At 44.8% G+C, this 13,362-nt stretch overlaps 1 protein-coding gene across 6 annotated transcripts in view; it reads left to right on the top strand.

Annotated features, from left to right (window-relative positions):
• The window catches only part of FLNB (filamin B), a 74,494-nt gene that overhangs the window by 38,086 nt on the left and 23,046 nt on the right, over nt 1-13,362 (top strand). For 4 of the 6 annotated variants that reach the window (XM_064453810.1, XM_064453808.1, XM_064453804.1 and 1 more), the window contains exons 12-28: nt 110-303; nt 658-771; nt 1,300-1,443; nt 1,796-1,919; nt 2,180-2,340; nt 2,911-3,001; nt 3,258-3,427; nt 5,627-5,744; nt 6,451-6,713; nt 7,339-7,936; nt 8,168-8,341; nt 8,738-8,900; nt 9,527-9,687; nt 10,849-11,016; nt 11,626-11,715; nt 12,537-12,660; nt 12,895-13,051. In XM_064453810.1, the coding sequence (XP_064309880.1) occupies nt 110-303; nt 658-771; nt 1,300-1,443; nt 1,796-1,919; nt 2,180-2,340; nt 2,911-3,001; nt 3,258-3,427; nt 5,627-5,744; nt 6,451-6,713; nt 7,339-7,936; nt 8,168-8,341; nt 8,738-8,900; nt 9,527-9,687; nt 10,849-11,016; nt 11,626-11,715; nt 12,537-12,660; nt 12,895-13,051 (3,014 nt within the window). The remainder of the gene's footprint in view (nt 1-109; nt 304-657; nt 772-1,299; nt 1,444-1,795; nt 1,920-2,179; nt 2,341-2,910; nt 3,002-3,257; nt 3,428-5,626; nt 5,745-6,450; nt 6,714-7,338; nt 7,937-8,167; nt 8,342-8,737; nt 8,901-9,526; nt 9,688-10,848; nt 11,017-11,625; nt 11,716-12,536; nt 12,661-12,894; nt 13,052-13,362) is intronic. The other 2 variants (XM_064453806.1, XM_064453809.1) reach the window with 1 other exon arrangement.

The raw sequence follows: 13,362 nt of genomic DNA, 5'->3' as shown, positions 1-13,362 counted from the left end.
AGAGAGCATCAGGCATGGTTATGGTTAATAAAAAGCAGTTTGGGGAAGTGGCACTAAATTAGCAGCCACCACAAACCTAACACGAGGAACCTACTTGTTCCTTTTTTAGGCTTTGCGATAGAAGGCCCTTCTCAGGCTAAAATTGAGTGTGATGACAAGAATGATGGCTCATGTGATGTGAAGTATTGGCCCAAAGAGCCTGGTGAATATGCTGTGCACATCATGTGTGATGATGAGGACATAAAAGACAGCCCTTACATGGCCTTCATCCGACCAGCTTCAGGAGACTTCAACCCAGATAAGGTGGTGTATAAGAGTTCACCCGTGGCATAACACGTCTTTGGTATAACTACAGCAGAGATCTTTCTGAAGGTTTCTGGTAACAGACTTTACTCGTAAGTTGCCTCTACTTTAAAGCTCTGCATTTGCCATGCTCCAGCCAGATATTACTCAGCTTTTCCTAATAACACTGTTGTGGTTTTGATTTAATGTAATGAAAACTCGCTGATTAGTCCAAATTCTCAACTTTCACACTAGCCTCTACTTGTATCCTGTGCTTTATGGGTTTTGTGGGAAGGTCTTTAGAAATAAATAGCTTAGTTTTACTTCTCTTTCTGAACTGCAAGCTAAGACTCTTGGGGTTGGGTTTTTTTTTAGGTGAAGGCTTATGGCCCGGGCTTGGAGAGGACTGGCTGTATAGTGAACAATCCTGCTGAGTTCACGGTTGAAACGAAGGATGCTGGGAAAGCACCTCTGAAGATGTATGCACAGGTAAAAAGCCAAAGGCAGCTATGTGAAACTTCAGCAAAAGGACTTTAATACTGTTGAGAAAAATGCCTTAAGTATTTCCACTTGCTTACACACCACTTAATTCTGGGCATGTGTAATTCTTTCAAAGCTCTCTACTTTGATCTGTGTAATGTAGTCAGGCAACAAACCTAACTCAAGACAAGGTGACTTCTCCCTGACGTATGAAATACATGGCTTTGCTTCCTTACTTGGAGTCTCCTCAGCAAAGCAAGCTGTAATTTCCTGGAGTTGTCATTTGGAAGCACCCGAAGTGTCTCTGAGCCTATGAATTTCAGGCAAGCTTGTTAAAATATGTGTTGTAGGATGGTGTTACAAATGAGCAGGTGTTAGATGAGGAAGACTCACAGGAGTATAATTTGCATATTTCTTCAGTATTTCTGAGCTGTAGTTCTGGAAAAAAACACACGTTTTGGAAGAGTCTTGGGCTGTTCAAACTATACAAACATTTTTAAAGTACCTGAACCTTCTGCTTGTATTACTGCCTTTTAGGATGGAGAAGGAAACCCTATTGATATCCAGATAAAGAGCAAGCCTGATGGTGTGTTTGCCTGTTCCTATGTGCCAGTTAAACCAATCAAACATACAATTTCAGTTGTCTGGGGAGGAGCCAATGTGCCCAATAGCCCATTTAGGGTAAGTACAGAGTAGTACGTATTACTAGTTTTAGCCAAGTAGGACATCCATGTTCACAACCACTTGTCATTACAACTAGGATGATAAAACCCTTCAGTGAACTTCAAGGAGGTGTGCCCTTTTGCTCCTGTTTTTTTTTAGGAATCTGTCCACTTGAAAAAAGCTTTCTGTTTTCACAAGTTCACACATCAGAGGTCTCCTATCAGTATCGCTGCAGCCTGGGGGAGTTGGGGCAATTCACTCTTACCTTGGTACTGTTTTTCTGTAGCCTCTATCCAAGCAATGCTTTGACCTCACTCTGGTCTTGAGTGTGACACAGATGTGAGATTATGACTCTTGTAAATCCGTGTAGGTCCTTATTGGTCAAGGGAGTCATCCTCAGAAAGTGAAAGTGTTTGGACCTGGTGTGGAGAGAACTGGCCTGAAAGCAAATGAGCCAACCCACTTCACTGTTGACTGCACGGATGCAGGAGAAGGTAAAGGCAGGCTGGGCTGTTGCTGTGGTATCAGAACCACAGGTCACAGAAGTGGGGGTGTGTGGATTATGTACTGTTTCATGCTGGTTTTCCTTGTTTCATGGAAAAACCTTGGGAAGCAGAACATTGCAATGATTTGTGATGTGACCTGTTACATCAATTAACATGGTGACTTGAACAACTACTGGAAATGGGAATGTGTTGGCCATTTGGCTAGCAATGTACTGTCCAGTAGCAAAACCTCCGTTTGCTTTTTCAAGGTGATGTCAGCGTTGGAATTAAGTGTGATGCTCGTGTGGTGAGCAATGAGGAAGAAGACATTGATTTTGACATCATCCACAATGCTAATGATACCTTCACAGTGAAATATGCACCACCTGCTGCTGGGCGCTACACTATTAAAGTGCTTTTTGCAGGAGAGGTTTGTAATCTTTGTTTTACAGCCTGATGTTTCCAGAGTCTGTTTATCTGTTCCTTGATTGCTGAGCACGTGCCAGTTCACAGCTGGCTGTGGCACTTTACAGCTGGCTCCTTCCATTTCAGCTCGCGTGCTTTTTGTCTGGTCACTGTTTCTAAAAACACTTTTGTAGCACTTGAAGGTACACAAATGAGAGGGGTTGGCTGGAAACACTGAAGTTCAAGCATGTGATGTGTTGGGTTGGCATAATGAATGTAGTGTCAGGTTTTCTATCCTTTAGAAAGCAGCTTTGCCTAATCACTAAGTGACTTTCCAAGGAACATGGGAATAAACATAAGATTTCCTTAAAAATAAAAAGGAGTGGGGGGGCAGCCCTGCAAACTGTCCAGCTATTAACTTTGCCCTAGATTTCTAATGATCCTACTCAGTAAGGCAGAGCAGAGTGTTTAAGTGAGGTGAAATTTTACTCAAAGTGGTGATGGAGTTAAAACAAGTATCTTAACATTATGGTCTCTCTAGTTTCAGCTAGTGAAGAGTGACCTGGTTATGTTTAGAACTCTGTTTCTGTTGCAGGAAATTCCTGCCAGCCCATTCAGAGTTAAAGTGGACCCCTCGCATGATGCCAGCAAAGTGAAAGCTGAAGGACCTGGGCTGAACAAAACTGGTGAGAACTGGGTTGAGATGGTGTGGCCAGTGCTGGACTGTGAGGGGCTGTTGCAGGGTAGCCACTGCCTGGCTGCTGAGCATTGCTGGGATGCAGTGATGCAGTCCTGGGCACAGCGGGGTGGGGTGCCAGGCAATTGGAAATAACTCCGTTCCCTTCGCATTCTACTTGATGGGCTTTGTAGGTACCAGATGCTTCTTGGGAAGAGTATCTGTGTGCGAGCTCTGCATAAATTAGAATTAACATTTTTCTTCAGGAGTGGAAAATGGCAAGCCAACGCACTTCACTGTGTTCACCAAGGGAGCTGGAAAAGCACTGCTGGATGTGCAGTTCAGCAGCCCAGTGCCAGGAGAGGTGGTGGCAGATCTGGATATCATTGACAACTATGACTATTCTCACACTGTTAGGTATACTCCCATACAGCAGGTAGGTCCGACTCCTGTAGGAATAGAAGCAGGAATGGCTCATCTTGTTGTGGTGCTCTGACCTCCCTCCCTGGTACCCATGCACAGAGGAATGAGCAGATAAAACTTGCCAGGGTGTCCGGCTCCCAGGGATCCCTAAAGCCTGCAGGACAGTTGGGATTGGAAAGCAGTAATGCAATTTTCTGGTGTAGTTATTGACAGCTTGTCACTGTTTTCTTTTCTGGGAACAACTGAGATATTGAGGCAGTAGCACATCACTCATGTTGTCATTCCACACCTTATCAGTCGAAGATGAAAGGTGGCAAACCTTCCCGGGGTCCAAAGCGGAGCTGGCGCCTGCATCAGCTGCTCTGGGCTGCCGTGGTCCTGCAGAGTCGGGGCTGTGCTGCCTCTCAGCAAGCTGCTGTTGTCAAAGGAGCTGCCATGCAAAGCAGTGCTTTTTGTCCCCAGAGCAGGGACAAAAAGCACAGCGTTTGGGTGATGATGCACCAGCTCCACAGTAGGAAAGTGAACGAGTTGGTGCTGAGGAGGGAAGCTGGGCTGCAGATAAAATGTGTCAAAATATTTTTCTGTATTTGAGGTTTGCCCTTGGGTTGGAAATAAAATTCAGTCTAACTTGTTTTGGTTCATAGACAGATGCTTCCTAGCAACACCATTAAAGAGCTGAAAGTGGAACCTGCTAATAACTAGAAGTATTTTTCCTTATGCTGCGCTTGTGTGTTTGTAAAGCGTCATTAAATTCCAGAATGCATGAATCTCATCTCTTTCTGAAGACATAGGTGCTGTAGTACTGAGATGATTGTTTTGCTGCCCTTGTTCTGCTGAACAATCACATGAGCTACTTGGTCATCTGCACCAGCTTCCTTGAATGTAGCTGTACAAAAGTGGACTGATATGTAGTCCTGCAGCATTATTTATCTGATAATGCTGGATTATAATCCTTGGAAGCACCGTAGAGTTAGCATTTGTTTTTGGATAAAGCAGTTGCATGATCTCAGCATGTGGCTGGCGTGCCTGTTTAGAGAAGCTTTTGCATATTTAGTCAGGGTTGGTATGCAGAAGGGAGAAAAAGTCATCTGAACTCCACGTGTGTGTGTGAGCAGTACCAGATTGCTACGTTTCACATGAAAAGTGGGGATGAAACAAGCCAGGATACCAGAAACAGGTTTCCCACTTGGGTCTCCCATCTGGAGGAGTACCTTGGGTCATGGAGGAGCTGCAGACTTACAGGAGAAGCTTGGAGATGGCAGTGATGGGATAGCAATGGTTAAAAAGAGGAGATGAAGACAGACTGCACAGTAATTAGAGTAGCCTTATTGTCCCTCCAGGCTGTGAGCACATAGGTTGTTCCTGGACCCTGTCTTTCTAGGGTTCGTAGCTTACAAATGAGACCCTGGACCCTTCAGAGTGCGAGGAGGAAGGACTAGGTAGGTAAATTCCTGAGGGGCCACGTCAGCAGCAGAGGAGCCTTGTTCTAATGCTGTTTACTCAGCCTTATCTATCTCTCGGTGTTGCTACAGCTACCCGTTTGTGTGTTTTCTAAAAACAACCAAGAATAATCGTGGAAGCTATTCACTAGCTTGTGTGAAACATCCATGATTATTTCACTTGGGAGCTGAGCTGGCCAAGAATGAAAAGTAAGCAAACAGTGAATATAGCTAAAATATGGACTGCGGTAGGAGAGAATAAAAGGAGTACACATCGTGGGCTGAAGCTTGCCATGGTTTTGTGGTATTCCAGCCAAAATACACAAGAGCATTAATCTTTCTGACTTGTAAAGCTTAAAACCCTGGTATTTCAGATGCTGTAATAATATGGCCTCTTTGCAGGCTTGGCTTTGGCCTGGCCGCTCCGTGTGGTGGAAGGGGATACCTGGTCTGGAGCACTGGGACGTTCATTCAGCTGTAGGCTCTGAGTGCCGAGAGGGTGGGAGCCAGCCTGAGCTGGAGGTTTTTCCAGGCAGCTTGAATATAGTCTAATTAAATGTTGGAAAGAACCATCTTTGTCTCTCTTCCTGCATTAAATAAAAACTATTTAATACTTTGAAGGGCTGCATTGGGGTGAGAGCTTGAGTCGATAAACCAGTAAGTTTGGCTGTGGTCAGCTAAAATGGATTAGGTGAAGTGGTTATGTATTGCTCAGATGTTGGCGTGCCTGTATGAAGTGAGGAACTGAACTAACTTGTAAATTCTCCAACTAGGGTCCAATGAAGGTTTTGGTAACTTACGGTGGTGATCCTATCCCTAAAAGCCCTTTCACTGTGGGTGTTGCTGCTCCGCTAGACCTAAGCAAAGTTAAAGTCAATGGACTTGAAAACAGTAAGTACTTTTGGGCTGGAAGCCCCGTAGCCTGCCTCCTGAAGTGTCTCCTGAATCTGGGTGATAGCCGACATATCCTGCTGGAGCAGAAGTGGGCAAAACAATCTTCTCTTTAACTTGCTACAGTTGGGGATCAACCAGCTCCAACTTTATAGCTTGACCACTTTGACTTAGCTGGTCCTCTTGAGAACTGAATTTTAATTTAGATTTTTTTTTTTTAACAAAGATTACATAGCAGTGTGGACAAAGCATGTGTTGGGGTTTAGTTGTTTTAGTGAATAGAACTGGACTCTTCACCAGGCTGGGTACCTGCTGATGAAATCTGGTTTCCCTGGGCCTAGATGGCTGTTTGTTCAAATACATTTAACTGCTACAGTACAGAATGTCATTCATACAGTCTCTTTGTTTTCTAAAAGCAGAAGAATTTAGGGCTGTGAAATGCTGTTGCATTCCAGAGATGAGCCTTTGATACTGTCAGGCCATATCTTATAGGCTTGCTTAGCACTGTAGCTTTGTAGCTCCACTTAACCAAAGCACTTGTTTATTTTTTTGTTTGGTTTGGCAGGTTTTTTTGCATGCGGAGGGATGCAGACTGAGCAGGGCTCTGACAGTGTTGGCTCCCTCAGTGTATGCGCATGAGAAATTTCTTGGAGCACTGTCTGGTGTTGAGTACTTAGCGTAGTAATGCAGTTTTTGTCTTTTTCAGGAGTGGAAGTAGGGAAGGATCAGGAATTTGTAATTGACACCAAAGGCGCTGGTGGGCAAGGCAAACTGGATGTTAATATTTCCAGTCCTATGAGGAAAGCTGTGCCATGTCTGGTGGAACCAGTTCTGGGTAAGGAGTGCAGCACTGCAAAATACATCCCAAGGGAAGAAGGACTGTACATGGTAGATGTGAGTTATGATGGCAACCCAGTCCCAGGGAGCCCCTATACTGTGGAGGCCACGCTACCTCCAGACCCCTCCAAGGTAAGTGAACAGTTTAGGCCTGTAATAGCAACTGACACCTGAAAACTGAATTGTGGGCTATTCTGTGAGACCTGGCTTGGGTTTGGCCAAACCACAGCCAGGAACATCCTTACTTAGAGCACTGAGTTATTCCTTTTGCAGGCTCCATGACTTGTTGAAGTCATTCCTGTAACACTGTATTTGAAAAAACATTGAACTAATTAAGAATACTGCAAGCATCCTGCATAGTGTGCCAAATACAAGTATTGCTCCTAATTTAATAGAACTTGGCCTCGTGAGCATCTCGACTGTATTAATTGAGATGCTTCTTTCTAAGGAAATAAATTTCAAGACAAATGTATGTACAGCCATCAAATATTTCAGTGTTTCTACTTTTCATATCCCATGGCTATATAAAAACAGCTATGGTGAGAGCATGAATATCCTTGCCTTGAAACCTCCTTGGAGAAGAGATACCAACTTTACAGTAAAACTGGGAGGGAGTAGTGGCAAAGGAGATGTTGCTTTCTCTGTATTTTTAAGAGTTTGTTAATTGAGTCCAAAATACAAACAAGTTTAACAAGGCAGTCTGTGCTAGGAATAACATGAAAAAATTCGTTTAGCTCAACTGCATATTCTCTTCTAGGTAAAAGCTCATGGTCCAGGTCTTCGAGGGGGCCTTGTTGGAAAACCAGCCCAATTTACGATAGATACCAAAGGAGCAGGAACTGGAGGTTTAGGTTTGACAGTAGAAGGCCCATGTGAAGCTAAAATTGAATGCTCAGACAATGGTGATGGAACCTGCTCTGTCTCCTACCTGCCTACAAAGCCTGGAGAGTATTTTGTAAACATCCTCTTTGAAGAAGTTCACATTCCTGGTTCGCCGTTTAAGGCAGACATAGAAATGCCATTTGATGTCTCTAAAGTCATTGCCACAGGCCCAGGTCTGGAACGTGGTAAAGTAGGTGAGCCAGGGCTGCTGAACGTTGACTGCACAGAAGCAGGTCCCGGTGACCTCCGGGTGGACGTGGTGTCAGATGCTGGTGCCAAAGCCGAGGTCCAGATAGATGATAACAAAGATGGGACCTATGTCATAACATATGTGCCACTCTCGGCTGGCATGTACACAATCAAGATGAAATATGGAGGAGAGCAAGTGCCTAAATTCCCAGCCCGGGTCAAAGTGGAGCCAGCTGTGGACACAAGCAGAGTTAAAGTGTTTGGGCCAGGAGTGGAAGGGAAAGGTGAGAATAACTGTTGTTATCAGAGTCTTTAGGACTTGCAGTCCTTTAACCTGCACAGAGTGTTCTGAGCATTAAAAGTTGTAATAGCCTTGCTTGTTCCCATGGTGACCCTCAGACGGGGGCGTTTCATTATGTTCCCAAATGAGTTGTTTATCATGCTGGTTCACAAAATGTTTTGTTAGCGGAAATACATGTGGTTCTTGAAGTGGCTCTTCAAAACGTATCCTGCAGATGTCTTCCGAGAAGCTACAACTGAGTTCACTGTGGATGCTCGACCTCTAACAAAGGCTGGTGGTGACCACATCAGGACACAGATCACTAGCCCATCCGGCTCCCCCACGGACTGTCTCATCCAAGACAATGCCGATGGAACGTATTCAGTAGAGTACACGCCGTTTGAAAAGGGTAATCTCTGGGTGTTTGTTTGTTTGAGTTTTGTTGTTTTGGGGTTTTTTTTCCACTTGAGAGGGGAAAACCAAGAGCAAGCAGCTCTTCTGACACTTTCATTTGGCCAACTGCTGAGGCTTGCCAGTAACTTGTTGGCATTTTAACAAGATTTTTGCCAACAGAGGAGCTAATTCTGCAGGAAGTAGCTCTATTTTAACTTGAAGAACTGACTTTTACAGTAACTTGGCTTCAGAAGAACAGTGTAGATGTCATCATGGTTATGAAACACTATTGAAGTCTGGTGAAATGCAGGAGGAAGCTCTTACCCATCTACTGACATTTAAGTCTGTGGCATCTTGTAGAAGTGATGAGAATATTTAGGGAATTCAGGACATGTTTTTCTCCTCTTAACAGGTCCGCACACAGTCAGCATAACGTATGATGGTGTACCTGTGCCAAACAGTCCCTTCAGAGTGAATGTGACAGAGGGCTGCCATCCATCACGTGTGAAGGCACAAGGACCTGGACTCAAAGAAGCTCTCACAAACCAGCCAAATGCCTTTTCGGTTGTGACCAGGTAACTGGGCCTACTTGATCGTTAAGGAGTATCTGCAGGAGAGAGGAGTGTAGTGGCCTGTGTGATGCAGGATCATAGAATCATAGAATGCCCTGAGTTGGAAGGGACCCACAAGGATCATTGAGTCCAACACCTGTCCCTGCACAGGACAACCCCAGAATTCACACCATGTCTCTGAGGGCGTTGTGCAAGTGCTTCTTGAATATCATCAGGCTTGGTGCCATGACTGCCTCCCTGGGGAGCCTGTTCCAGTGCTCCACCACCCTCTGGGGCGAAGAATCTTTTCCGAATATCCAACCTAAAGGTTAGGATGCTAAACCCACTACAAATATTTATAAAAAGGCTAAGCTGTGTCCTTCTGATGGCTGTGTGTGCTACCTCGTCGCGTACTGAGCACTCTGCTCTGCAAAGATTAGGGTTCGGTAGTGGTTGAGGGTAAAATTCTAGGAGAATGTGAGTGGGGCTATACTGAATGACTTTGCATGCCAGAGCATGCTGAAGGCTGGACATCAGAATTCAGGTTACCGCATTTCCAATAAGAGTAAAAATGCAGCCAGAGCACACTAAGGCTATGAAACTGCTGTTAGAAGCAGGTAATTCTAACAACGTGTATTTCTGTCTTGCAGAGGGGCAGGAATTGGTGGCCTTGGAATAACTGTTGAAGGACCATCAGAGTCTAAAATCAGCTGTAAAGATAACAAGGATGGGAGCTGCAGCGCCGAGTATATTCCGTATGTTCCAGGAGACTATGATGTTAACATCACATATGGGGGAGAACATATTCCTGGTAAGAGCTCCTGCTCACTGTCTTTCAGAAGAGGGAAGGCATTGAACTAAGGACTCAGTGCCTTGGCTGCATTTCACTCATGCTGGGGGATGTTGAGGTTTTGACTTTCTGCTTTTCCTGGGAATTCAGGCAGAAACAGCAGTGGTGTTTGTTCCTCACACCTGGCAGGGAAGTGTGGAGCGCTTTGTTCTGTGGTGCAGTAGTTTTGAGGAAGGGCTGCAGTCTCTTGTTTCTGAAAAAGCCTCAGTGGGGATGTGGAGGAGCCTCGTCAAGACTGTAGCACCTGCAGGAGGGAAGAAAAGAGTGGGTACAGATGGGTGGAACAGGGAAAGGGACACTAGCCCTTGACAAATAACTGGTGTTATGCACAAGTGGTGCGTAATACATTAGGTCAAGAAAATAGCCCTTTGGTGTGTGCATGCCTTCTAGATTCTGTTCTGCAGTAAGACGGTCTAATGATTGAGCTTTTCAGGGGGATTATATTAAACACGTCAAGTTTTGGTCACTGCAGAAAGCATAATAACTGTTTCCTAAACCAGATATTCCTGAACCTAATCTTGTGTATGCATTTGCACTGGGTGTTAAGCTGCAGTGAAATAGGTTTAAGGAATGTTCCGAGTACATCTGGCATCCAGCAGTTCATGATTAAAAGAATGATATTTTGCTTGATACCAAGAATTAAACGCTCCTAAATGTGAGACGCATTTTGCTGCAATGTTCAAGTTCTTAAATGCTTAATCTTAAATGCTGTCATACAGCATACATCTAGGTATTCTTTCCTAGACATTGAGTGAGCCAGTTCTTTCCCATTGCTCCCATTTTATTTGTCAACATACTGAACTTGGTAAAATATGAAGGTAACAAGTGCCTGCATGATGCTTCATTTGCACTTCTGGTTTCTTTCATGCATTTTTTTCCTGAGGTGTGAGAAGCAGGTGGATCACAACTGAATTGTTGAGTAGACGGTGAAAATGTAGACACACCATCATCACAATTCTGGCTTTTGCAGAAGTGGAGAAGTGGAGGCTGTGGGGTTGTCATTCCTGCCTGAGCTTTAGGGATAGTAATAAAAAAAGCCCAAGGAAAAGTAGGCAAAAACACCTTTGGTTTCTTGTAACTGTTAACTCTGTGGTGTTTGACACTTGCTGTGTTAACTTCCAGGCAGTCCTTTCAAGGTTCCTGTGAAGGATGTTGTGGATCCCAGCAAGGTGAAGATAGCAGGACCAGGTCTGGGAACAGCTGTTCGAGCCAAAATCCCACAGTCCTTCACTGTAGACACCAGCAAGGCAGGAGTAGCACCTCTCGAGGTGGTGGTGGCAGGACCCAGAGGTAAGAACCAGAGTACTCCATCCAGCTGTGCCCCCATCTCCGTGTTTGGGTGGGTTACACAGTCCTGGCCCTGCTTGCAAAGGTGGCGATACCACTTGAGTGAACACTTCCCTCTGTTCCTGTTCATCTGATGTGTGCACCTTGACAGCTGACCCATGTGTCATGCTGTAAAAGGAGGAGAACGGTGTCCAAGGTAGTGCTGCTTTGGGCAGTGTCTCTGATGGCTTTATCCTAACCTTCAGAGCTGGGAGAAGTGACATGAGTAACCATCACTAGTGAACAACTGTGGCTTAGATTTAGACATCAAAAAGTAAATCCAAAGTCTTGTACATGAACGGTGACTTGGGAAACCCATGTCACTGGGTTGCAGGAGTTTCTGAAACATGGTGGAACCCCTCTGGTCCCCAGAGAGCAGCAAGGCCCTCAAGTGATAGTGTTAATGGTGTTTGTATTAACCTAGGAAGCTGTGTCTCAGTGGCACAGTGTCTTGGCAGTGAGTACCTTTTGGCTGCAAGTCTCACCTTGCTAGGAGGCGAGTGCTGCTTCCCCACACAAGTGTCAGGTCACGCTGGTGTGGGTGCCCCTCAGGTAACCCTTCTTTAATTTTAGCGGATGAGATGGATTCCCAGGGACGACACTCCCCATTGAAAGCGATTTTGGATTTCTTTAAAGGTGATCCAAAGGGTGACACTGAGACAGGTTTGAACTCTCACTTAACTACTGGCAATTTTGGCTCTTGGAAATCCAGTTGGCAACAGCAAGAATCATTTGGAGGAGGGAACGGGAACCAGTGGTGTTGCTTTTAAGCTTTGCATGGCCACTATACTTTTTTTTTGTGCTTGCTTTACAGCTAATCTTTCCGGTGTTTTAAAGCCAGTTTGTAGACTGCTTTGTGTGTTGATTTCAACAGATATGCCACATAATCTGCTGTAGATTTAGCCTAATGCAAATTGAAATAATTGATCCTGCTTGCTTAGGACTTCATCAGCTTTCAGGGCTCTCTTGCCTAGGCAGCGAGCCTGCCTTTCCAAATACCTGATTGTGAAAGAATCAGTTGGTGAATGCTACGCACCAACTGGCTTTAGGGCTCAATTCTGTGCAGTGAATCCCAGTAACAGTATGTAATCTTGTAAATGTGACAGTTCAGGCAATTATAACCATTACTTATTTCCCTTCTCGAAAGATCTTCAGTGTATTTTGAGCAGTTGCTCTTGACCTGGACTGTACAGAAAGGCAGATTTTTCTCCAGTATTGTCATGCTAGTTTTTGTTTACAGTGAGAAGATGGGAGCCCAGAGAGCAGTGGATAACAAATCTATCTCAAGTCAATGGCTCTTGAATACAAAATAAGGAAAGCTGATCACTGATCCACACCCATTGCCTTCATTCAAAGAGGAAAAAACAATTGAAATTTAGCTTGTTGCAAACTATAAATGAGTAGTGCGTCTTGGAGCTTTGTGCAGCAAACGGCTGGTGAGGTTTTAATAGCACAGCTGAGAAAATAATCTGTTACTTTTTTAGGAGTTGTGGAGCCTGTTAATGTAGTAGACAACGGAGATGGCACCCACACAGTGGTGTACACCCCTACACAGGAGGGACCTTACATGATCTCTGTCAAATATGCTGATGAAGAGATTCCACGCAGGTAAGGTGATGAAGATAAACTTAGATGAACTGAAGATAGAATGACCTGATTGTGCTCTACCAGCACATGAGCACCATATAAGGCTTGTTGTGGTCCTTTCTACTTAATGAGTGCAGCTCCTTGCACAACTTCAGGGCTCAGCACTGGTTTGAGCTGGCAGCACCTCAGTGTGTACTGCAGTAACTTTCAACCATTGACTTAGGAAGAGGGGGCAATAATGGGTTTCCCTTTAAGTCCCTTCAAGGTGAAGGTGCTTCCTACATATGATGCCAGTAAAGTGACAGCGAGTGGACCAGGTCTCAGTTCCTATGGCATACCTGCCAGCCTGCCTGTGGAGTTCGCTGTGGATGCTAAGGATGCTGGGCAAGGACTTCTGGCTGTACAGATCACTGTAAGTAGCTACAAAACCGTGCAGGAGTGGAAACACGTTGTTCTACATGGGCACGAGTGGCTCCTATTGGAAGTGTCCATAGCTGTATCCTGACATGCCCAGTGTCCTGGAGACTGGGCTTCTGGCTGGACCTTAAGCTCTAGTACAGCAGTGTCTTGCACTCTGTATTTGTGAAGCTCTTGAGGCTGCTTTTATGAGACTTCTGTCTTAAAGTCATCATCCATGCTACGCTTGGCTCTTGGTTAACCTTACACTCTACAAATGCCCAAGATGAGATAAATAGTTTCTTGTAAGATTATGAAAATGCTGGA

Source organism: Phalacrocorax carbo, chromosome 6 (genome assembly GCF_963921805.1).
Source record: "Phalacrocorax carbo chromosome 6, bPhaCar2.1, whole genome shotgun sequence".
NCBI lineage: Eukaryota > Metazoa > Chordata > Aves > Suliformes > Phalacrocoracidae > Phalacrocorax > Phalacrocorax carbo.
This window is presented reverse-complemented; position numbering and strand designations above follow the sequence as displayed.